Source organism: Ambystoma mexicanum, chromosome 11 (genome assembly GCF_040938575.1).
Source record: "Ambystoma mexicanum isolate Mex_15411 chromosome 11, UKY_AmexF1_1, whole genome shotgun sequence".
Classification (NCBI taxonomy): domain Eukaryota; kingdom Metazoa; phylum Chordata; class Amphibia; order Caudata; family Ambystomatidae; genus Ambystoma; species Ambystoma mexicanum.
In genome coordinates this window covers 1449819676-1449846244 of record NC_090934.1, presented here as the reverse complement: position 1 = coordinate 1449846244, position 26569 = coordinate 1449819676, and the positions used below count along the sequence as shown (strand labels likewise).

The window sequence follows — 26569 nt, the reverse complement described above, 5'->3', positions numbered from 1 at the left end:
TACTCTGCCACCATCTGACCACCCGAGCATCATTCTCACCTGAAGCTACCACAAGGATCCTGCGTTCCTCCCATGCTTTACAGTATATTCATTAAACCAATCTTCGACCTCCTGGATTCCCTCGGCATAGCCTACACCAACTATACGCAAATTCTTCTGCCACTATGTGGAAACTATGCCAACAACATCGACGCCCTGAACTCAGCCTACGTGACTATCCAAACCTGGATGGCAATGCATGGTCTTTGTCTAAATGAAAAGACAGAGCTCCTGCTCGTCGGTCCCTCAGCGGTGATAAAAAAGCTCGACCCACGGTACATTCTACATGGATGGTACCCAGATTACTGACTCCCTGGCAGTAAAAACCCTGGGAGTATACCTTGACGCTACACTTTCACTGAACCCAAGGGAATTTGATCTCATCAGCAGCATACACAAACTGATCAATACTGCCAGACCGTTCCCATCGACAGATAGCTCTCCAACAATCGCACAGGCAGTGGTATGCGCCAGGTTAGACGACTGCAATGTTCCCTTTGTCTGCACATCTGCCCAGTACCTCCAGAAACTCCAGAAACTCCAGACAATCAAAATAATGCCCTTCAAGCGGCTTTAAACATTCCCAAAAAGAACATCTCGGCTGCCCAGAGAGCTGTTCACTGGCTCTCAATTCAAGGAAGGATCATGTTCAAGACTTCACCCACAGTTGTATCTCCAGATCTGCCCTACCCATCCCAGAAAATCACCAACACCCTCTTGTCTAGGCCTACTAGAACACATTGTCTGGTCCAGCCTAGATTCAAACGCTCCGAAGCGGCAGGCTCCAGCTTTACATCCATTGCAGCCTAACAATGGAACTCACAAGCCCTGAGAGCCGAAGATTCCTACTGGGCCTTCCGAAGGGCTCTCAAAACCCGACTGTTACATAATGGACGACCCCACCCCCTGCCTATTCCACCATAAACAATACTAGGGTCTGCATGCTGCCAACGCCTTTGCTCCTTTCTACCTCCCTCTCTTTTTCCTACTCTTGTCTGTAAGCATAAATTGCCATTTGACCACATGTAACTGGTTCCTGCAATAGCGCCTCAATGAATCTGGGTTACAAATGAAGAAAATAAATTAACACCCTGGCCGGGGATGGCTACCAAGAAATGTGAATGGTGATGTGGGCAGGGCAGTGAAGGGGGCAGGGGTGGCCCCAGCTTTACTGTGTGTATACATGGGAAGATCTAAAAACCTTCCTTGCAACCTTATTGGAAGCACGTCCAAGTAATTGTAGTCGTTGCAGCGCTGTACTTTCTTACTGGAAGCCAGGACTGCCGTCTGTAAATCTTACTTGAGGCAAATCCGGTCTCAGGTTGTTCCTCCCTTTCATCCAACAGTAACAGTTCCGGCTATTGAAACGTGCCTGCTATTGAAACGTGGCTGCTATATTATGTGATTCTATGGATGGACTTACTCAGCTGTCCTTCATGGGTCTCTCCTGCACCCATTCCCTTCAATGGTGAATCCCCAGCCTGCCCTAAAGGACCAGCATTGTGCTAATTTGCAGATGCTATTGTTCCGTCATCTGCTTAACCTACTCTGGAAACATCTGTCTCCCGGGGCCATGTGTGCCGTCCTTCTATCAGGAACTGGAAGCGCCACCTGTAGACAACCCAATTCTTCAGTGCTCTGCAACCTTCCAACATCTTCAGTTCTTGGGCATCAAATCCGTTGCTGGTAGCCGTTTTCCACCACAATAACCTAGGACCTTGTCAGTCACCTGTACGTCCTTATATCCCTGTGGTCGAACCAGGGCCTGGATCTTCTCTGCTGGGGTCCTTCTCCAGACTGAAGGTGGCCTACTTTATATCTCCAGTAGCGCTTACCACCATTTTCCACTATAACTGGGAGCTATACATTGACTTTGCCCCATTCAGTGCAATGGACGAACTTTAAAATTTTAAACACTACATAAGTCTGCACATTTTAATTAGCTGCAAATTCCTGTTAATGTTTATCGATTGAGGTGTGCACTTTTCAGGTACGGTTTGCTTGTTTAATACGCTTCCATTTTAAATGTGCTATACTGTAAATTGAGATATTTCTTGATGCTTTACTATAATTGAAGTCTATATTGACAGGAATATACTGTGTAGACCTTCATGGATTGTGCGATTGTGAGTGTGCCAGCAGCTGTACTTCCATGGAAACCCTCGTCCAACCCCCACAGATTGTTCTTGTCCCAAGTCCTCAGCAGAGCAAACTTGGAAAATATCCATAAAAGAAACCCTGCAGTAAATTCACATCGAGCCTCTTTTTTCCTTGGAATGAACGGATACGGGTGTGTCTTTAAGGGTGCAGAAGGAGGAGACCGACAGATGATAGGGGGTACTATAAACATTTACTCACCAAGAAAATAAAGAGAAAACCTAACTTTCCCTAACCCTAAGCAGGGTTCCCTACCTCAACTAAAAGACTAAGGGCTCCGACAGAATGTCCGTGTAAATCCACCATGCTGCGCCAAAAAACATATTTCTGTCCCTTTCACTGAATACTAAAATCAAGAAAGTACGTATTCCTGGTCCAGAAGAAAGGCTAGAAGTTCGTTCCAAAGTATTGGCTTCTTCCTCCTCCCGTCCCCAGGTCAACACAGAAAAGGCAAAGTCCAAAAACAATTTTCCTTTGCAATCACCCTGCCTGTTTTCTAACAGTTAAACACAACCGGGGGAATGACTCCCCCTTCCCCTGGTCTTGGTTACCAGGAGAATGACTCCCTTCTCCTGGTGCCTTGCCTTTAAAGTTCATACAACGTTGGTTACTAGGAGAATGCCTCCCTTGCCCCAATATCTTGACAGTTCCACACAACCAGGGGGAATTACTCCCTTCCCCTTGTATCTTCACTTTGTAAGACAGTTCCAGATCACCAAGGGGAATGTCTCTCTTCCCCTGTTCTCTTTCACACTTAAGTTTCACAGTTCAGTGTCACTAGGGGGGGGAATAACTCCCTTGCCTTGGGCCACGTCTCATGTAGCTTCAAATACAGTTCTCAAATGGTAGAAGGGTCCCCTGACCCTGGCTTCTTCTCTTCTTTGATTAGACTCACTTTGTATCTCTTTTTACCAAGTACTGTGACAAGGAAGATGATTCGTGCTACTTGCTGATTTTGGATCCCAGACCCTGGCTTCTCGCTCTGGTTGGTTGGGTCCACTTGGTTCACTCTCCTGCCAAATGGGACCCTGAGGAAGATACCTTGATTCCTGGTTTGGGTCCCAGGCCCTTATTTCTCCCACTCTTCAGTTCAGCTCTTGGCTCACACTTTCGCCAAGTATGGATACTCGGAAGATTCCTCGCTCATGTTGGTGGTGGTCCCTGGCCCCTGTGTTTCTTACTCTGGTGGTCATTGGTTTTCATTATGCCACTGGGCTGAGGAAGTGTTCCTCTGATAGAGGACCACTTTGCTGCCTTCCAATGTCCCTACCGGGCTTCCTAAACTTCACCTCAACTGCCATTGGGATCAGGTAGCGCTCCGGTTCTTCCTGAGAACGGGTGTCTTTATGGCACCACTGGCTTTGCTTCGCACAGCCTCGCCACCACATGGTTCTTCAGGACTGATGAGGAGGTTGCTCCCTGCTCTGTCGCCTCAGGAACTCCACGGCTGCTCGCCCGCGTTCGCTGCTCTGCCTAGTTCTTCTCTGAACACGATTCAAAACTTCGATGCAGGCTGAAGACACCAAGTCCTCCTTCAGTTTCCTTTTTGTTATGCAGGCACCACCCTGGTGCAATGTCCATACCTGCAGTAGTGGCCGTCATGTCAGTCCTTATTCCTCCTCTGGTCTATCTCGTCCCAGTACATGGGTCCGGCAAACCCTCAGGGCTCTCAATGATTATCTTCGTCTCAGGACTCTTGGTTAAGTTAACCTTGCAGATGCGACAGTAGTGCATGGGTCTACTCGCTCTATGGGAGTCTGTTTTGGAAGGGAGGGTCAAAGGACTGTATAGGGCATGGGTGCAGGGGGGGTATACCACGTTCTCCCCTGTCCCCACAGAGGCGGTCTCTTGATGAGATCCTCCTGCCGAGTACCAACCCCAGAACGACTATCTGGTTACGGCCTTCCACCCTGCCCTCATTGGGCAGGGCTCCACATCTGGGAGAAGCGAGATCTCAGGATTCATCACAGGTCCTAGACAGTCATAGCTACAACCTGCTCTAAAAGCCCTAGGCAGCAGAGGGCAAGACCAGATTTAGCAAAGTGACAACATAGCATGGCTGGGATTCAGGACCGAATCCACATACTGTTTTTGTGCTCAAGAAAGAGCCTGGGACGGGTTGAATGAGACACCCTCAAAGATTGGGCATCCAAACCTTTGAAAGGAGGCAGGCTTGTGATTAAAGTCAAGTTTACACTAGCTCCTAATGTTACTATAAATTAGGCGAATCTGCACCTTACCATTGTCACTTAGCTGGACGAGACCCAAAGCACCCAAGAAGACTACTCCAATAGAACAGGACCATGCCACATCTCTGCTATTGTGCATTTGGCCACGGTAGAGTAAACTGAAATTGCACAGTTGGGAGTACAAGCCTCCAGGTCACACTGCTCCCAGAAGGCACCTTGCTACTTGACCCTGCATGACCAAACATGAGAGGTGGGAGCCCCGGACAACCTAGTAAAGGAAAAGGTTGTGGGACTAACATAAAAAGAACAAACTCAAAGAACACTGAACAAAGATTCCTGGAACTGAGAACTGTGGCCTTTCCTAAAATGTGCTACTGGATTTTGGCCTGCATTTCCTGGTAACAGGAGCAGAGACATCGGATACCAGACAGCCACATTTTACATCAAAGGTCATTTGAAGAATTAAAATGGACAAATGGTGTTGATCAGAAAATAGAGACTGTATATTAGTAGGCTACAGCAACCTCCCTCTGTATCTGTCACACCAGAACAATCTGATGTGCCGCCTGAGCTGAAGTTGACTGAGTTCTTCTGTTTAGGGGCATATCTTTTTCCATTTGTCGTCGTCTGTGGGCCTTTGACAATTCGATTGATCTTGTCTGCATGCATCAATTGCATACGGCCTTGTTAGTTCCTGTTCTGCAATGTAGATTTTATGTTTGTTTTCATGTTTTTTTGGCTATATGATTTTGTTCATTGATTTTGTGTTGTGCCCGTACAGCTCTGGGTCTTTTGGTGCACAATATAAAATGTAATTAACTAAACAGCATCAGGTCACCTGGTCTCCAGTCCAGTACCCCCTCCAGGAGCTTCAAAGACTTGTCCAACATGGGAATCTTCATTGATAAACCAGAGACCATCTCTGCCACTGCTGAACTTAAGATTTCACAAACTATTAAGGTTTTGACAGCGCATAGTTTATTTTCTAGACCCCCAAAAGCAGACCCATTGCATTTGAGCCACCAACATTGAACCCTATAAGTAAATTAACTCTAGTTCGAATAAGCTGGGTCTTGGGATCACCCTAGAGTCTTATTGGTAAGTGTAGATGGCTTCTGGCCCTATCCACTGAACTACTCCTGTGACTGGATCAGGTAAGCCACCTTTCGAAAAAGACACTGTATGAACCAAAGTTACAAAATACACTGCATTCCCTTTTACCGTTATAGGTTTTCTAACAAATTGTGTGGACATTCCATTTTTGAATGTTACACATGTTTCATTCTATCCATAAGCACCCTCATTCCCTCCTAAGAGTTTAGCCATGTCGGTCAGGGATGTTCACCCCTATGAGAGTAAGAGGACTTGAGGGAAATGCTGTAGCAAAGCCGCGTGTAGGTTCTCTCACACCCTGACCACAGACCAGAGGAAAATCAGCCTAAAATCAGGTGGCAGCGGTGGAACGTCAGGAAAGACCTATAGTTACTAGTAAGAACACCTCAGAGTAGTGCAGAGGTTTCCACAGCAAGAAAAAAATCAGAAGCCTGTCCCTTAGAATGCCTTCAAACAGCAATGAACACAGAGGAGCGACCTGCCAAGTGACAAATTGCAAGACAAGAGGCGTGACAAAGTTGGAATTGTTGGCAGCATTTGAAAATCTCAGTATGGTCAACACTGAGAAAGACAATGCTTCATGTGCTACATCCTCCGCTGCCATGGCCATCTAAGCATCCCGCCTTGTGTGGTTTAAGGAGATGGACCTTTCAACACTGCCAACCGCTCACCCCAACTCTCCAGGAACTTGGGTTTTGGAAATCTGCTCTTGCCCGAGTCTCCTCTGACCCCACCGCTACCCTCCCCTCCCCTCTCCCTGTCGGTGTCCCCGAAGGAGCAGCCCTTTCATCTCTGCTCTTCATGCTCTAGAATTCTACTCTAGGAAGACTTCTCTCGTCCTTTGGCTTCCACCCCCCTTCCCCCCCCCCCCCATCACCTTTTTGTTGATGAAACCCAAACATTTTTTTAATTTCCCTCCTTTCTCCCCAGACATCTTGGAAACGGATAACAAACTGTCTCACTGTATTTTTTGAAAACGGAAGTCATCTTTTTCAGGGCTTCCAATGCCATCCCTTCCCTCCCTCTCTCCTCTGCCATCCCTTTCCCGTTTTTGCTCCGTCGCCCAAAGGATCATATATTCTTGGGGTCCTCTTTAATTGCGACCTACGACAGCAACAATCCCTTACTAAAACCGCCTCTGCTGCTCATATTAAAATCTTAAACATTCAGAAAATGTGCCCCTGTTCTTACTACCACTCTACAAAAACCAACTTCCACCTTCAATCTCTGCAAATTTGACTACTGCTCAAGCCTACTCCTTGGCCTTCCTCTCTACTTCTTCCACCTAGACAACGTCCTCAACTTTGCTACACGCATGAATCTACAACCTACCCAGTGCCACCCCCACTTTTAGCTACCGACATGCTGGCCGATTCTCCATGCACCGCCACTCCCTGTTCAAGTCCCTTCACCTAGTGTACAAAGCTACCAACGTTTTTGTCTCCTCAGCACCCGGGCAATCATCGGGGCAAGACTTGATTATTGCAACACCCTCTTCGCCGTAACCTCCACACAGAACATCCACAAAATGCAAGTAATCCAGAACAATGCTCGTCGCTCAGCACTCAACATCCCCAAAGGGGAGTACATCTCTGCAGAAAGAAAGCACATTGGCTCCCAATTCGGGAAAGGATTACGTTTAAAACGTTTTCCATAACGCAAACGTGGCTAGCAAACACTGCCCCCCGTATACCTAGCCCAAAAGATGACTAAATGCCAATCCAACAGACTGGTAAGAACAATCCACACGCATCGCCTTGCCATTCCAAAAGTCAAAAGAGCTAGGTGAGAAGGATCCAGCTTCCCATTTGTGGCTAACTAACGGAACACCCTCCCTCCAGTCCTAAAAGCCGAGGAGGCTTAGTGGCCCTTACGAAAGGCCTTGAAAACCTGGCTCTTTGCCCAATTACAGTCTCACCCTACAAACATACATTCCCAGCCCCTCCCCTAGCCACCACGCCAAATCGCTCACTCCCTTGAGTGCAACTGTTCATGACAGCACATCAATGCCCTCGGGCTTGGGCACTTTACAAGTGTAAAAATAAAATAAATACCCATCTGATCGTATTTCAGTTTAGTGACCACCTCATTTACTCTGATCCCCCCCCCCAAATGCACTGTTCCACTCTTTCTCCTTCGCCCCCTCCACTGGAAGCCACTGCCCATCATATTCAAAGCCAGTCCAATTGTGGATCTATTCAAAGTTCGGCTTCAATTGTACTTGCAACAAAAGCTCCCCTACTCCATCCTCCCTACTGGACCCCCCCCCCCCCACCACTCCCGCAGTGACGCTTAATAATGTAATGTTGTATATTTTATATAGTACTCCTCTTTAGTTTGAAGCAGTTACCTGCTTAGGTTTATTTTACTTTTGTAGGTCCCCTTTTTTCAGACCACTGCAGATCGAGACAGGTCTTGTGTCCTTAAGCACTTTGCACAGAAGCCAGAGCCCACGGCCTAGTCAAGTAAAACATACTTTGTGGTAAACATTACATAACATGCATGCGGGATCCAGAATCGGGAAGCTGGAGAGTAATGTCATTGTCGAGGTAATCGTTTCTAGGATGTTGATTGAACTTCCTCTCCTCTTATGGCTGAGGTTGACTTCATGAATTGGATAGAATTGAGTAAACGTGTGCGGTCCTAAAGGAGTAGTCAATACAGGTCAACTGAACGCAGAGTAAACATTAATGAGAAGCCAACTCACCAGCAGGTGCATTCGGTCTGATCCGGAGGACGGTGGTGTTGGGTAACTAGTGTGTGTTGGGAGTTCAGCCTGCAAGAGGCTATACATGTTCTGCTTAGGGCTGTACTTGTCGTCCTAGCTTGAATAGCTGCACACTTGAGCTATTTTGTTATGCATTTTATTTTACGTTACAGGAATTATAGCTAGCTCATAGAACCTAATATTTCTGGACACAAGGTGATCATCTCCCCTCTTCCCCCTCTCCCACTTCATACCATATGTTATCACCAAGCATACTTCTTTACATGTGAAACTCTTGGTGCCAACACTCCAGACAGCTGGCATGGCAAGCCCAGTGCTCCCCATTGATATTGTAATGGTGTCTTGCAAACTAATCTACTGAAAACCTTTGCACCAAGACCAGCTTGTGCATCACAAGTGCATCATGCAACCAGTCGCCATCCAGTGCCATGCTTCATTGGCTCTAGATATTGCCATCCCAATAAAACCCTACTATAAACCGAGCTGCACTCTTCAGAGTCCTGCACGCATGCTTACCAGTAACATATTACATTTGAGAAACACACCTACCTACTTCAACACCCATATCCCGTCACATATATCCCAAGTGCTTGTCCCACTCTGATTTTGGTCATTCTATTCTATAGTTTTATTCTTTCACCTCTTCCCCAAACCTCTACTTCCTTTTCCCAGACCAAAGTCTGGCGATACCCTGACAGGGACACAGCATGCCACTAATAAGGCAAAGGCAGGTGCTGCAAGAGGACTAGGATTGTGATGGGCAATGTATAAATATTGGATAACAATATGAATGTATTTTTTGTGAATGGTATACGTCCCACTTTTTTACAACCTCATGAAATGGCTTATGACTTGTTCTCATCCTTGTGCTATTCAACAGGCACCCTTTCCTCTGATCTGAAACCGTTTCTGTACGTCATTTCTGAGAGCTCGAGAGGGAGCATCGAGAAATTGAAAGGGAAAAAAAAAGGTGAATCTGAGCTGACAAAGACAAGCACAGAGTTGAAACTCGAATTGAGTGTCGAAGAGTATGCAAGGAGAGAATGGTGCAGACTTTTCTTCCTGACCCAGTCTTGCTAAAGATTTATTCGGAATGTATACAAGAGGTTAGGTCTGATGCCATTTCTTTGCCCCCGCCTTTTGAGTTAGCATGCACAGTGTGAGGAGGACAGAGCAGCACATTTATTCTGTTGCTTGACTCGAGTGGTGATGACAGTTCTGAACCGAACGAGTGACTGTAAAAAGCATAGTTACAAGAGCGAAACTCTTTAGTTAATGTTTGAGTCAAAGACATTTCATAGACTCCTGGAAGAAAGAATGGAAGTTGGGAAGTTTGGGTAAACAATGGCATGAAAACTTTAATGGATGTATTAAAGCAAAGCAAGCGGATTTACTAGGAGGGGCCGTTAACCCCATCATGTTACAGCACATTTTGCATGCTTAGCCCAGAGACGTACATCAGCTCTTAACACTATAAAGGACCTAAAACTGCTATCTGCTAACAACCAGTACTCAAACCACCCCCAAAGTTGGGGGATTTCAGAGGGGCAAGTCACTAGTGTAAGGGTCCCATAAGTGTAGGAAACCCCAGGCAAAGGTGGGTGGCGATAACAGAGGGGAAACCATGGTTCGCAAGTCTGCTGGCACAGTGAGCAATCTAACCACCGATGGGGCAACCTCATTGGAAGGTCAAAGCTTTGGAGCTACAGGCTGCCAGACTATAGTTCCTCTCTAAAGAGGAGCCCAGTGATGTATGTTCAGTGTTAGTCTTTGCCTCCTGTAGGGGCCTGGGAACACTACCAAGCGATGTTAGGAGGAATCTTCTCTAACACACCGTTATCTTAGGAGTTTCTTTAAAGTAATGATTAGAGGACCTCTACCTTCACAAGCATCATGGTGGGAGACTGGGCACTGCTCATGTAAAGCGACCTGATAAAGGCCCTCTACTGTACACACTACGCTAGTTATTGGAAGCATGAAACCTTGCCTGTCATTCCGACTGAACGGGTCAATGATAAGATTCCCACTATCCTAGTTAGTCTTCTAAACAATGTCCTAAAAAAGGTTTGTGGGAATTGGTTGCCTTGGGGCTGGTGATTGCCGAACCAAACATGGCAGGGCCAGATGTTACAAGAAATCTCAGGTCGATAGGCTATGTCTTTTTTATTTATTTATTTAATATTTGTAGTGCGCCGGTAGCTCGCGAGCCTCGGGGCGCAGAGATAGGAACACGATAGACAGACAAACAGTAAGACGTACATATGAGACGGGAGGGAAATACAGAGATTATTCCGGCTGGGGTTTGAACATGTAGGGTTTATTTGAAGATGTGGGTTTTTAGAGATTTGCGGAAACGGGTGTAGTTAGGCTCTATTCTTAGGTGGTCCGGGAGATTGTTCCACAGGTTGGCTGCAAGGGTCGGAAAGGCTCTGCCTAGGCCGCTTTTAAGTTTATGTGGGGCTATAGCAATTTTGCCAAGTAGGGATGATCTCAATGTTCTGTTTGGGACGTATGAACTGATCCTCGTTTTTAGGTATGTCGGTGCCTTTCCGTGAATGCACTTATGAACAATGGTTAGGGTCTTAAAGTGCACCCTATTTTCGATTTTGAGCCAGTGTAGCTCCCTTCTGGAGTCGCTGATATGCTCTGTCCTAGATTTAAGTTTGACGGTTCTTACTGCGTTGTTCTGTACAACCTGGTAGCTTTGTATGCACCGTTTGGAGGCACCCAGGAGTAGGGCATTGCCATAGTCGAGTCGTGATAAGATGGTAGCGCAATTGTCTTCTGATATGAAGGGTCTGATAGCTTTTATTAGGCGGAGGTGGTAGGCACAGTTTTTCTTAACGTATTGTGCTTGGGTCTCTGCCCCTAGAGATGTCCCATTACTCGCACATTTATCTGGAAAGTTTCCAGACTAATTCCAGCGAATTGTTCAATTTACTGAAATAATGTTCAGTCATGTATTGCATGAGGAGGCACAAGAATAAAGCTTTTGGGTGATGAGAACACACTATATTTCCCCGTTTTGAGATAAATTGGGAAGGCAGAAATCTAGCCCAAATCTATTTTTGATGTACAATAATATTGCAATAAACAACAAAAACCACTTGGCTGATGTCCCTGTACTGAAAAGATAGTCTGAAGGGATTCCACAGAGTTGTGCCAGTGGTTACGATAGATTTGAGACCTTCCAGGCATCACATTTTGGTTTTGCTTTAGTCCGCCAATCCCCCTGCGTGGGATGGGTATTCCCAGTCATGGGCCCCGAGTCTGCTGGAGTCCCAAGCTACTCCTCATGAATGACGCCCTAGGAAGCCGAACCATGGCTGGGGATGCTTGTCGTCTCATGCAGAAGGGATGTGACCTAGCAGTTCTGGCACTTTTGGGGTGGGACCAAGCCTGGTTTTGCATATGGTCTTTCCCCTTTCTGTAGTGGCTTGGCAGGCTAAAAAAAAATAAAATTGGTCTGGAGGGTTGCCCAGAGCTGTGCCAGTAGTTATGATCGATTCAAAACCTTCGAGCCATCGCCTTTGTTTTTAACGTACTAATAGTGCCCGCACAGACATTCTATTATGTGCGTATGATGCAGTGCTGATTTCTCAGACTTCTTCAGAACTCGTAAACTAGATTTTCTTACGCAATAGTGTAAATAAATGTCTCAAAATCAACCTGGAAAAGACAAAGATTATGGTGTGTAGGGGAAATAAGTGGGAGCCCAAAGTAATACATCTTTCGGAATGGTCGCGCGCTGAAGGTTACATTTTATAATTAGGTCAGCATGAGTTTTTCTGAAAAGGGAGAACAGAGCAGACACATCGAGAAGTGTAATAGAAATGTAATAAAAAGTAGTGCAGCAATTGTGGTTTTGTGCACATAAATGGTGATCCGAACTAGCCAATCTTATAAATCTATGCAACACAATTGCTCCAGGCCTCCCTGCATGGCCAGAGTTGTGGAGCCACCAGTAGAAAGATTTTATTTTAACCCATTCTGAGATTGCCTAGAACATCAAAATGGTTAGCTTTTCTAAAATTGGACTAGACTGGCATAAGGGTATGAGATAAAAGCCCATCTTTAATTACCAGACCATTACAACTGAGGGAGGAACGGGCAGGCACATTCAAAGTACAACTGAATGAAAAGAGATGGGAACACCCATTAGTTTTCATCTGTCACCAGCGTGAAGGTAGAGAGCAGAGATGTGCCTCCTTTGAGTGTTTTGCCTTAGGGAAGATCTAAAGAACCTCAAAAATCAAACAGTTTACACCTTTAAGATTCAAACCAATCTTTAAACTACTTAAGTGCTAATCCAACAGTTTATGCATTAAAGCTGCCACAATTAAATCAGGCTCACAAAGAACATGGACAATCCGGCCCTCTGCAACACAAAGGCTTGCGAGGAAGTGGACAGCTACATCCTATATAATTGAGTTGTTAAAGGGGCTTATGGCTATTTCCCTTTTTTGGGAGATTTTTAACATACCACTAGTATAGAAGAAATGTTCAGGCAAACAGATTTTGGGGATGGGGAAGAGTGGGTTTGAGCAGGCTTATTTCTAAAGCCTTTAATTAAGTGCCAAGGACGAGTATTCTCGTCCTTTTTACGTAGACGTCAATAATAGCCTGGCACTTAAGAGGTTAATATACTTACAAACGTTTCACAAGCCAATAATTTCCAGTCATGCTGGACACAATTCTTTGCATCAATGCTCACATTGTAAGAGTGCATGAATCAGAGATCAGGAAGAATGGCTCGATACTAGGATTTGTTGAAGGCAAGCACTTTTCTGCAGATGAGGGTCTTTAGTCCTTTCCTGAATTTCAGGTGATGTGGTAGTAATTTCAAATCCTAGGGTAGTGTTTTCAAAGGGCCATGAAGGGGAAATAAAAACCTAGTTACTTATCCGGTTCATGAGGCTACAGGCATTTGACTTCACTCTTGGGCCTAGGACTGGGTTGAATCATGAGAATGAAGCTGGACTTTATAGGAGGACGTTTGCCCGTTTGGAACAGAAATAGCATCCTGCTCCGTACTATCCCTCAGTTATGAAACTGGGAATGCTGCATATTGGCATAAGCCCCCTCAACGTTTTGCTTTTCTGAACTGGTTGACCAACCCTTTCCCTCTAGTCAGTCCTAATGTAAGGTCTCACATGGGTGAGCCCCATAAAAGAACAGAAACACTCCACATGATGTCACATACTCTTCATGAGGATAACAGGACATCTCAAATGATCGTTTTATACATCTAGAGAAACTCCAGAGTAAAACGGACCATCTGTTTTTCCCCAGGGATTTTTCTATTACCTTGAATTATTATTGCTTCTTGTTTTGAGAAATGTATGGTTCTTAATTTCTTTGTATACAACAATGCATTTTTTTTTAAATATGTGTGATCAATTGATGGTTTTGCTTGTATTTTTGTTTCATATCCATTCACTAAATATCTTAGATGGGTCTTTGGAATTTTTATTCATTTTTGTTTTGAGCTTTGCTTATTTATTAATCATGTACGAACAAATCAGTAAACTAAAATGAATCTTGAGTTTAGACCACAGTAATTTGCAACAACTCATATTTCAGTAGTGCAACACTTTAGGATACCAAATTCCATTTCACTAAGTGGAATTCATTCTATAAAATTGTTTTTTATTCAAATTTGAATGACTTCTGTTTCTCAGTGTATTCCCAAGTTCCTATTGAAGTAATGTTCCCCCAATACATGCATTCTGTACATGGGTACTCCATGGCATAAATGATGTTTACCGAATCACGTCTCAGAATTTCTAACAATGAAATTGCCCATCAAAGGATGATGTAGAAATTTGCCTCTAATGAGGTTTCTGAAATTAGGATAAGAATCTGTGCCATTTTTTGAGTTGGTAGACATTGTTGACAATCTTTACCAGGAGAAACCAACATATCTTTCAAATTACTACTACGCCTATACATTAAAGTCGGAACAGGTGGAAAGAATCTTACAATGAGGTCATGATGCAAAATCTTCCAATATAATTTAATAATGTGCTTAATTTTGAAACCGTTCGAGAAAAAGGTAGGGACATAAACCAAACCTGGACTTTAACTGTTTGAGCTTCAAATAATTTATGCACACTTCAGATCACCTTTGGAAACACATTTTGAGTGTTTCTTGTTGGATATTTCATTCTTTTAATTTTCCAGACATTACCGGCAGTTGATTTTCTAAAACTGTAAGATTAGAAATTATTTTTGCACAAAACAATTGACTCAAAATAAGTGATTCAATAGTTGATTGCAGATAAAAACTAGCAGCTCAATGTTCTGTTTCTGTCCATGGGTTTAAAAAAAAACATTGGTATCAAACCTTCCTGAAATCTACAGGACTTCCACATCAAGGAAATATACTATAGGGACTCTAATGGGAGGTGTGAACATTATTATTTACACAAGTCATGTTCTGCTCTACTGCAATGCCAAATAAAGCTAAATTTATCCAAACCAATGTAGCAACGGTTTACTCCACATCGCTGTGGAAAGAATGTGTGTGAATTGAAAGTAGTGAATGGATATATTGGTATAGCAGATCCCAAGGATGAACCCCATCAGGTGCCCGACACTTGAAACAAATGTATTTTTAAAATCTGAAAAAAGTCAGATGCATACAAATTTGAATTAATTGAAGATGGATTACAGGAATGCCAGATGAACATAGAACACATTTGTATTAACAAATTTCCTCAGCTTGAGGTATAGACTTCTATAAGCTACATGCACCCAAAGATCATACAATCATCTGTCCCATTTTATAATGAGACTCGAAACATTCCCCTTGTATTTCATGCAGTCGTCCTTGGTACCAAGGTTGAAGGAGGATGTCGACATATTGCGCTGAAGGCATAAGTAAACTATAGGCACTGGCAACTGTTCGTTAAAATGGATGTGCAGAGTGAGGATTGTGAATCTTTCAAAGTACATAATATACTGACATGATCAGGTATGGATTAATAAGAACTAAAAATACAACTATGTTTTCTTGCCCATTCTCTTAACCATCTTCCAGACAGACGACAGTCACAGGTAAAGTCACGCTCAAGAATCATGTAGTGATTGTCATCTTTCAACTGTGTCCAAAATTCAGCTCCATAATATTCAGAACTTATCAGCTGGTTTCATTATTCGAGCACTGTTAACATATCCCGATTTAATAGTCAATTATTTGACATGTTGTACCTCATTCATACGGAATTCAATTTCTTTCGCGTCTGACTAGAACAAATTTTGAAAGAACTTTAGATATGGATTTGTGACAGGTGGCTTGAAGCAACTCTTAGGAGAACACTAAAATGTTCTGTGTCAGCAGTTGCGTCCCTAGAGCACAAGTCTACAACCTGCGGCTCTCTAGATGTTTTGGATGTCTTTAGGTTTTAGACTACAACTCCCCCCCCCCATCCCTCACCATTGAATATACTTGCTAGGGCTGATGGGAGTTGTAGTCAAAAACATCTGGAGACCCAAAGGTTGAAGACCCCTGCCCTAGAACAAGTAGTTGTGTCTGCAATTTTGAAACAATATTTTGCAAAACAATCTATACAGATTAGAAGGTGAAAATAGCCTAATACAAGAGCAAAAGAGCAAGAGCCCAGCAAGCCAGATCTAGGAAAGCTCTATCCCGCCAGCTTGGTCCAAGGTATGTCCAAAAGGCGATGGTAGGTACAGTATGATGCGGTTACACCATTGGCAAGGGAGGTCACACGAAGAGCCGAGAGGGCAGAGGAAGGCTAAGCCACAACACCCCAGAGAGGGAAGACGGGAATTCCAAAGGGGGAATAGAGCTACAGTGTTTCATCTACATTACAGGGCCTCCAACAGCAAGCACGCAGTGAACAAGACCGGGAACCGATGTTTCTACACTTGAATGGTCATCCAAGGCTTTCCCCTCATGTTTTGCACTGTGCCAAGCAGCAAGGCATCCTTTGGGAGCAGAGGGTCCTGGAGAATTGCAACCCAGCTATACCCGCTATTCTGGTAATGGAGCACAGACTTCATAGCTCTCTCTGGTCTGGAGCAGGCTGGTGTTCACAGGCAACTTGGACAGATGATGCAGGAGAGTTTTCTAAAAGTCCTCTTGAGTTGGAGTCTCTCTGCTGCTTCAGCACTTGTCCCACTGACTAACAAAGGTAAGGTGTAGATTAGAAGGGACACTGCACACTGCTTTCTTTCAAATGTTTGGCAGCCACCCAATCCTACGTGCGTTGACTTTCAAAGCTTTCTGTATGTTTACATTGGCAAACACGCAGACTGTCCTGAAGGTTTGGCTTTCTTTCTACAAGAACGAACTTTATGGAACTCCTATGAGATTTTAAACACAAATGGGCCATTTAAGGTCTCTTTTTCACAGAATAGGCTCTGCAGAGGCATGGTAACAATGCACCACTGCCACCACCCTGTGAAGTAAATAAACACAACTCACTGGGCACAGTTACTTGCCTCTGTAAACACACAGGCATCCCTTCCTGCGAGACCTATGTCCTCCAACGGGGCACTTTCCTCTGTTACATCACTGCCTCGTCATAAGTCACGAGATCTCAGTTGTAGATTTACTAGTCTCTGTATTGTGACATTGAAGGAGGATACATTTCAATGTTAGCAGAGACAGATAAATTAGCCGCAACATTTGCTCAGAGATATTTGTTTAATGAAAAAATTACAAACCTTGTCCTTAACGTTATGATGGCATCCCGAGCCAATCAGGAACTCCACGACTTCCAATTTCCCATGCTCGGCAGCCAAGTGAAATGCTGTTCGCCCCATCTATAATTACAAAGGTAAACAGACAGTGCGTTAAGGCCTGGGAAAACATTAAGCATTGAAACACCACTGCATCTGACTCATGCAGCGAACAATAATGAGAGTGTGGACTACCACCAAAAGGCAACATGCAGGCTGGCTTGCCAAAAGTAGAAATCTTCCATTGGACCGTCAATCTCCTTCGTACCATTTTATTATTGAGAAGCAGATTACAGGATGCACTAGAGACTTGAGTCAATGCGCCACCCACGCTAAACGCAAGTCTACCAATTTCTAAGGACTTGCATGTTTGCGAGTTCTCTAATACTATTCAAGACTCTTTTGCAAGAAGTTTTAGAAGTTGAAAGATCAGTACCAAAGAATCATTAAAAAAGGTTTTGACATTGATTTCACTTGTTTCAACATTTCTGAAAGGTCAGTGGCATAGCAATGAATTCCCTTTACACCTGGGCAAATCCCCAATTTGACAAGTACAGAGTTTGAAATCCCTTCTAAAGTCACCACCCACTATCTCCGAAATGTCACCACCCTGTAACCTCCCACCTCCTGAAAAGCATAGAAAGGCAACTGACAGTATGTGTGCAGTAGAAAAGCAAATGCATTCAAATTGTAAAGGTTTAACAAGCCCAAGTTTGTCCATTCACTATTAATTTATCACCAACAAACTGAAAAATCAATTTTTAGTGTTTTGTTCTTTTGGGAGAGAACTACTCACTCCTACCTTGAGCCATTTAAATATGAAACTAAGGCGGTAAAAGTGAATAGGTTGATAAATAGCCCTGCATTCACATTTTCTTAAAGATTCGTTTAAGTGATCTTTCAGCGTTTAGCTGTGCATTTGAAGGGTGGTGTTCTGCCAGTGCCAACTACAAGAAATCTCATTTGTGGTATGCAGAATTTAGAACCCCACATCCCAGAAATTCAATCGTTCAATATTTATTTTTCATGAACTTGTTTTCAAGTGCCATAATTTAAATGCGCTGCACTAATCTCGTTACTGAATCATGCACATTTCTTTGCACGCTCCCTTGATTGGTTACAATTGCACATAAAATGATGCTCACGTGGTATTCACATTTTTTTAGCAAACTAATACCTTGCCTACTATGCCGAAAGCAATGCGGATAAATAAAGCTTGTGAGCACAGAGGACATTTCTTAGACAAATGTCCTAATTAAAGACAACGGACACTGATCAAGGTTGACATTCTCTAAAACTAGCTTGCAAGCTCAACATTCCCTAAATATTCCCTAAACATGCTTTTCTCTTCTACCCACTTAAGTGCTCAAGCGCCTTTTCTACAAGAATACGAGAAAGGACTTGTCAGAATGATGCCACATCCCTTTTAAGAGTCTAAAACATCGCCAAGTTCACTTCAAGCAGCAATGTCGCTATTGCAGTTTTCAAGAGGAGCTGCACAGCCTGTTCCATAGTGCCCCCAAGGCCATTTCATTTCTAATGTATAAGAGTACAAACAGTTCTGGGGGTCTTCCATGTGTTTGGGATTGCACATTTATTATCAAAAATAGTGCATAAATAATTATGGATGACCTATTAACTAAAGTTGTTTTCATTCCGTTTCAAATGAAAGCTCAGTGCCTAAAATCTCTTCTAGGCTCCTTGTTACATGCGTCTCTTTAGCACTTATTGATATTTTATTTCTTTCGCGCTCATACATAAGTGTTTCAGAGCGCAACAAGGCAAGGGAGGGGAAACAGGGGAGAACAAAACAGCGATCTTACTAGGCCCAGTGACATGGAGAACGCACAAGTGCATGGGAGAGAGGGGAAAAGTGCATGGAAGGGGGGAGAGGTGGAAAGTGCGAAGCAGAGGAGAAACAGATCAATAACAATAAATAAATAATAAAGGCAACAAACAGTGGTAATGCAGCCAGCAATTTGCAAGTGCTAGGTTTAAAGCAGCAGACAGGGTAGGTCTGATAAGTGCAGGAAGAAAAAGGGGGGGCTGTATGGGTACAGATACAGACCCCAGTGCAAGGGGTGGCCTGGAGGCAGTGCAGGAGGGTGAGCAGGTAACTGGGCCCGAAGGACAGAGGGTGGCCAGGTGCACTGTGCCAAGAGAGAACAGATCAGCAGGGGAGAGGGGGAGCGAAGGCAGAAGAAAAGAGGAAGGTCTTGAGGTGCTTCCGGAACCAGAGTTGGTTCTCCTCAAGTTTTAGAGTGGCAGGGAGGCTGTTCCAGAGGGTGGCCCCAGCCGAAGACAGATCTACCCCCAGCTCGTTTCTTTGAAAAACGACTGACCCTGAAGGAGTTGGAGGTAGAGGAGTGAAGAGGTCGAGAGGGGAGGTATTTGCAGAGGGAGCCCTAAATCATAAAACAATCTTAACATAGCAATACTTTTTAGCAAAAAGAAAAGTGTGTACATTAGCCAGCCCAGGCTTTACAAGGGAATGGCCTAACTTCAGGTAAGGTCATGTGGTGCTGGGGAACCGAGCAGCTGAACAATTTCTCTAATTTGACCCAAATAGGAAATTAGAGAAAAAAAAGTCAAATTGGTAAAAACGTATTTTGAAAGAATAAAGCCACAACCATGCACCAGCATACAATTAATCGAAGCACATGCATTCAAGTCTGTATCTAGTACACATTCCTAAACCAAAACATACAATGTGAACCTCACACAAAGGGCTTTTTGTGGGCAGTCCTCAGGGTACCTGCACCGGACTACGTGACGCTCACCCACATAGAAAGACTGAGTCACATTGAGAGTGTGACAGAGCGAAGAGAACGAGTGACGAGAGAAAGAAAGAAAAGGAGAAAGCGTGATGGATCAGTGTATGGCGGGCAGGGCTAATTTACTGCTAATACAAAGTGAGAGTTGGAGAGACAGGTAGCAAAACAGCAGACAGAGAAAAGAGAGATAGCAGTGCTAGACTGGTGTACAACACGCTGGGAACAGCAATTCCATTAGAGTTTGAGAGCAGCGAAAGGATGCATAAAGAGTAAACGCTGAAGATAGAGGTTGGTAAGCGCCAAGAACTAAACAGGGAGAGCCGAGCCAGAGGCTCGAAAGACTGACTTGGCCCCAAGAATCAAACCACAAACCAAGCAATTAAAATAAATGTCTGCAAAATAGCCTAATATTTTGTAAATAACCAAAGTGACAAACATTTCATTTTTCATCATCTACAAGCAAAACTGGGCTAGATGGTCTGTCAAGACTGAATAACTTTGATCAATCTCATTAATCACTTACATTCACTGTCTTCATGACCTCTGGCTCCCTCCTTGCAATAAAACACAGTGTACTTAACTACGGTGTGGTCCAATAAAACCACAAAGCAATTGCTTGAACATTTAGAATTCCCGACCTCATGTATGAGATAGGCAGGCTTGGACCAAGTCCCAACGAGTATGGTCACTTCGCAGGCTCACAGATGCAATTCTAATAATGACTAGATTTCCACCCTTGTAGCTTTGCAATTGTTTGAGACAAATTTGTGCAAAATGTGTCTACTATAGCGCACTCTAGATCTTGGCTCGATCAATCAGTACAGACTGCACCCATTTCATGTCTCCACTCGCCTACAAATCTCACAGCAAGGACCATCCCAAAGTTCTCCAGGCACAGGAAAAAAACTGAAGGAATAGTTTGAAAGGCAGCAGCAACAAAGAGGGGGATTGAAAGGTGATGCAAGTAAAAATGTATCACCACCCCTCATCTGAACTTCCAAAAAAGGGTCACAAGAGACGGCTGTGGTCAGGGCAACCTCATTTCAACAGACTGTTGAGCCATTGTGTAAATTATTCAGCTTGCTTTTTAATTACTAATAGAAGGGACATGATAAAAGATGTTGTAGTTACAATCATTCAGCTGTACAATGAAAAAGGCTAGATTTTCGTTATCAGCTGCCGTGCAGACTGAAAGAGGCTTGGGTTACAGAACAACAACTTCCATACTGCTCTTCTTGCCCGATTCATCCCACTTGTAATCACTGTAACAATCAGTGCTATTAATCGCCAATTCAATGGTACTCCTTTTACCAAACGCAGGAGAAAGGGATTCTATGGTTTGCAGATATTGGCGACAAGGGATTAACCCGTTGAGAGATTACCACATCTTCGCATGTGCAAAGCTTCACTGTGGTAAATTTATCCCTCTAGCGGGACACTGCTGGTTCATGGTTACTGCGTCTTTTATTGAGGGGTGGTGGGAGGTAGATATGTTGTAACTTTTCCAGCTTCACACACGGCTGCGTGAGATTTTCCTTCCGATATAGCCCACGCTGATGTTACCACGCCCATTTCATGCAATGCTAAAAGCAGATATTGGAATGCACTGCAAAAAATGAAGCTTGTGTTGCACAAAAAGATGCCTGTGCAGAGCACATTCCAGGCACAATTTTCCATTAGGTTGTGTGGATATTGGTTGTATTCAATGGGTTCTGCCGACTGGCTTTCTGAGGCAAAGGGGAGGCGTCACACTTGGAAGGGCGGTTGCAGACCAGAAGTGTATCCCACTTTGATCGAGTGTTGAGGGTGGAAAGTGTGCCTCACTGGGATGGACGGACAGGGGCGCGAGATGTATCACACTTAGGTGGACTGCCGAGGGTAGGATATCCGTCAAACTTCGAGGAATTGGTGTGGGGTCAGAAACGGTGCCACACACGATTCAAGTCTTGGGGGGACAGGGAATGCATCCAACCTGGATGAATTCCTGAGGGCGGTAATTGCCCAGTAGAAAAATGAATGATAGGGGTGGGAAATGGTCTCTCAGTCAGAATGTTGGGGGCAAGAAATGTATTGCCACTAATCAACTGTACTAAAACATACTCCATCTCAAATCTGAACTAAACAGAACCATGGCTCTACAGCACCACAAACTGCACGCACTTCACAACACCCTGCATGAAAACAAACCATACACAATCACACCTGAAACACCACATGACGGCTACCAACCGAAAATGCAGCTATGCTCAGGGACCGGTTTCGCCGAACTGAAGCTGCCAACAGCACAGCTCTTTTGCACTTCTCCCGCTCAATTCGACTAGCATACTGTAAAGACTGGTAGGGTGTGTCAGTACTTCCGCTCTCTATATGGTAGAGGAGAGGCACAGAAGACCCCAGCCAAGATTCTCTATAAGGTAGCAATGGACGAGCAATCATGGCCTAGCTTCTCAGGAGGTGATGCAGGCTGGTTCTTAAGTACAGTGTAGTCCCCGAACCCCCACAAAGGAATGTCCACACATTGTATTACTGAAAACAGTCTTTATATAATTAATATTCAAGGGTATTTACACGATCACAACAACGCACTTTGTACTCGGAAGTCAATAATGATAAATATATACAATTCTAAAGTGGTACCACTAATGTTATCAAATCTCATTAAAGTGCATCAACTGTACGGTTAAAATGTCACAGATCAATAACGAGGAAACCAGCAATAGAGATAGGAAGGAACGCAAGATGGTTGAAACAGTAGGCAGAATACTGACCCCTACCACGAGGCACAGTTCTGAGTGGAGATCCCCCCCCCCCCCCCACCTGGGCAACCTGTAAATAAAGATATATAGCACAAGCCCAGTCCATATAATGTTCGATAGTCTTACTTCTTCCTATTAAGGTTTTACCCCCCCCCCAATGTACCTGGTGGAGTAGAGTTCTCCAACGATGTGTCGACCGATCCTTCTTGAGCGACTCCCTTTCAGGCAGGAGCCACAGATCATCGAGAGGTGTCGAGGACCTCGGCGTTCAGTGTCGGGGAATCGACGGCCCTTCTCGAGTGCTCTCCCTTTAAGGCGGGAGTCACGGGCCGTCAAACGTCCGACGGTGAACAGGTAGAACTACGGCAGGGAAGTGGCAGCTTCGTTCCTAGCGGTGCTCGTCGACGACAGAGCGTTGGCGTCCTGCAAGGAAGAGGCGTGCGGGGCACTTCGGTGACGATAGTTCTGGACCGCAAAGAGATGATGAAGAACTGCGGCCCAGCAAGGGCGTCGAGTCATCGGCGTCTCTGTTGTCCTTAGTTGGCGGGAAACCCACCGGTGGATGCTCCTCGGCGTGTCGACGGTCAGGCCTTCTCCAGCGGGAGACAAGTGGGTGACGATGCAGACGAGAGCGTCCGATGATCAATGGAAGTTCTTAGGCAAACGGGAGCACGGCGGCTCCGGTCGACAACGGTGGCGGTTGTCGACAGTGGCGGACAACAGTCCGAGTGCTTCTCCTTGGAGTTCCGCAGCAGTCCCCGTATCGGGTCGGCAGCCTGTCGAAGGTCTGTCTACCAGGGAGTGTTGGCAAAGATCAGCTGTGCACGATGGTCCCTCGTAGCTCGGGAAGAGGGTGCCTTACCAGGTCCTCTCTGGTTCAGTCCTTGGAAACACAGCAGCCTTCAGATTGCGAGGGAGAGCCACAGCACTCCTTCTCGTCCAGCGGGGGTTTCAAGGTCAAGCGTCAGTTACTCCAGTTACTCGTCGTAGTGGACTTCAGCTTCTGAACACGATTCCTAGCAGTGAGAGGTCCCCAGATATACGGTTGATCTCCCATTCATTCCGCTGGGTCACACTCAAGCATCCAATCACGACTACGGGCATTCATGCAGGCAGGCAGGCAGGCAGCCAATCAGGCACACAAGGTATTCAGGCCATTCACTTCTCTCCAGACACTCGCAACAAGTTATGTGTATTGGGACAAGTACCAAGCCATTCAACACTCCAAGCTGCATTCATACCGGTTTCGGGCAGGGTTGTCTCAGTCATTGTGTCAACCACCAGATACTAGACACCCACAACACAGAATGCATATTCGCCACACACTCCATTCACCCAGGTCCCACCCACAGGAGATACCCACAACATATATCACCAGGAAGACTCCAGCTAGTCTGGTCGGGCCTTCACAACAACACCATATATGGCATTTCCACCCAACAGCCAGTCAGGGGGAAGGGACAGAGTTAGGGCATCCCAGGACTTTGGGAAAACAAGGTAACGGGTAATAGAAAGCAAGAGGCCACCGGGGCCATCTTGTTTTCCATCAGGAATCAACTGATCCCAATGGCAGGGCCGGGGTATCCCAAAATGGAGGATACTCTGCGCAATTGTCAAATTCAGCATGGAGCTGCCACCAGCCCCTACCCTGCTCTATGGGCCACCCACAGGTGCCCAAAAACATACACTAGGGGCACAGGGTTGTACTCCCACCCATGGGTGCCATAAGGGTATCCCACGGGTCCGTTCACCAAACCAAAAGAGAGCTGCACCGCCAGGAGTCCCACATGAACTGAGCGGAAAACATGACAGAACACACGATAAAAAGCAGTAAAGGACAAGGATACGGAGGCAATGTCCCTCCGATGCATTTCCAGCATCACACATACCCCCCAAAATTCCTTGTATTGCAGATCCGCCAGAGCGCCAAGAAACCATGCAAGTGGCAACCCTGTGCGGTACAAGACCCTTTCGCATTAACATTTTAAAACATGTTTAAGGGTCAGATTAGATTTTTTGATGCATTCGCAGGTGACAGTTATTGCTTCAGTCTAGTCCACAAAGGAGTATTTCACCCACATTTTGTCCATACAATGCAGAAATATTGGCGTTAGTGGGCTACGCAAACAGTATGTGCTATTGTGATCCTTTGTTTAACTAAATGGGTGATTGCATATGGCTAGGACCACCAGCGGCGCTAGTGCCATTTCAAGACCAATTGAATTGCACCACACCGAGTAACTTCACTGCACAATCGCCAACAGGTGGGCCACATGACAAACACTTTTTTTTTTAAAGTAGAACGAACGAGGGCTCTAGAGATATTGAGCTTTTGGGGGAAATGAGGAAAGGGAGGATTCCTTTGAGGGGGAGGAATTGAAAGTGCGCTTTCTTGGCAAGTTCCTGAATATGAGGGAGGAAGGAAGAGGAGTCCAAGATGACTCCAAGGATTGTGGCTTCTGATGAAGGAGATGGAGAGAGCCCAGAGAGGGTGGCCAGAGTGAGGGGGAGAAAGAGCAGGAGATCCAATGGGAAGGATCTCAGTCTTACCGGCATTGAGGCAGAGATCATTGGAGGAACACCATTAATGGATGGCATATAGGCATTCAGGAATGACGGAGGAAGTGAGGAGAGGAAAGTTTGAAGAGTTGATTGTCATCTGAATTGGGAGTTAGGGAAGATGGTGGAGATTAGGTGTGCAAGCAGAGCAGGTTATATGTTAAAGAACCAGGGAGAAAGGTTGGAGCCCTGGGTGACACTGCAGGTGGAGATAGAGATGGGGGGGATGAAAAAGAGCCCCGAATGACCTGGGATGGATGTCATTGAGGGAGGTCAGCCAGTCCATTGCCCGCCCCAAGACACCTAGGGCAGTGTAGAGCTGTTTTAGGAGGATGGCGTGGTTGACAGTGTCAAATGCAGAGGGATTCGGTAGAATGAGAACAGCTGGAAATTTAGAATCCAGAGATGTGAGCAGTTCTTCATGGGTGTTCAGAGGAGCAGTTTCAGTGCCTCTGGATGCTCGGAATTCAGATTGATGGTCGTGTAGGCAACCAACAAATTCATTGTGCTGGGTCAGTGGGGGGGGGGGGTGCAGCTTCCCCAAGTGTTTCCCCAAGGAAGGGGTGATGGAGATGGGGCAGTAGTTAGCCGGACAAGACTGGTCTGCAGAGGGTTTTTTCAGGAGGGGGCGCTCAAGGGAGTGCCTGAGGGAGGAGGGGAAAGATCCAGTAGCAAGAGTAGTTGCAGAAATCAGCAAGTGCAGGGGCAAAATAGCCAATGTTATCCTTGATGGTTCTGGACGAACAGGGGGGAAGGAGGAGACCAGTTTGTTGTGATAATGAGCCGCAGGAGACCTGGCTCTGGACCTATTGAGAGCTGGGAAAAACACTTTGAACACTTGCTACTTACCCAAGAGACACCTTGTTTTAAGCTGTCCTGAAGCACTATTCACATCCTGGTGACCAACTATTTAAAAAACGTGTCTAGTATTTCGGACCCTACCTGGCCCCGTTTGTCAAAGTGGGCACCATGGCAAAATGCCTTTATCCTCTAATATACAAGCAGGAGTATATATATTGGAGGGGCCGGGAGTGACTACACCAATACTGTAGACAGACAATCTGGTTTGGGTGTAGACATGCTCTTACATATCGTCATCGGTAGCAGAGCTCACTAGCTTTGCCTCTTAGCAGGGTCACTCGGGGAACCCGGACGCACAGGGTGATCTGCAGGAGTAAGGTCATCCATCAGTGTGCCGGCACCAGCTTTTCCCGGTCCTTCAGAGATTCGCTGGGAGCGAAAGGAAAGCTGATCAGGTCTCCAACAATAGATTTAACTGTACTGAGTCTGAAGAATCAGGGACAACTAGGAAGAAGAACGCAGAAGCACCAATGAAACGGTTTTCAGTCCTGGTCTATTAGGAGGTGATAGGAGAACTGGTAAGTATGGAGATAAACACGAAAGGGGCATAGTTGCCTTTCCCATGAATTGTGTCAGGCTGTTCTGCTGGCACAAGCATGGAGGGGCACCTGTTCGGCCACAGTAAAGTTGATGTCTCCCTTCACAGGACGGTTGGTGGATGTTTCTCCTGTTCTATGCGTTATG

The 26569-nt window shown here is 45.3% G+C and overlaps 1 protein-coding gene across 2 annotated transcripts in view; it reads right to left on the bottom strand.

Moving 5' to 3' along the window:
- The window catches only part of ANKDD1A (ankyrin repeat and death domain containing 1A), a 239158-nt gene that overhangs the window by 67658 nt on the left and 144931 nt on the right, over positions 1 to 26569 (bottom strand). For both annotated transcript variants that reach the window (XM_069625082.1, XM_069625083.1), the window contains exon 6: positions 16921 to 17019. In XM_069625082.1, the coding sequence (XP_069481183.1) occupies positions 16921 to 17019 (99 nt within the window). The remainder of the gene's footprint in view (positions 1 to 16920; positions 17020 to 26569) is intronic.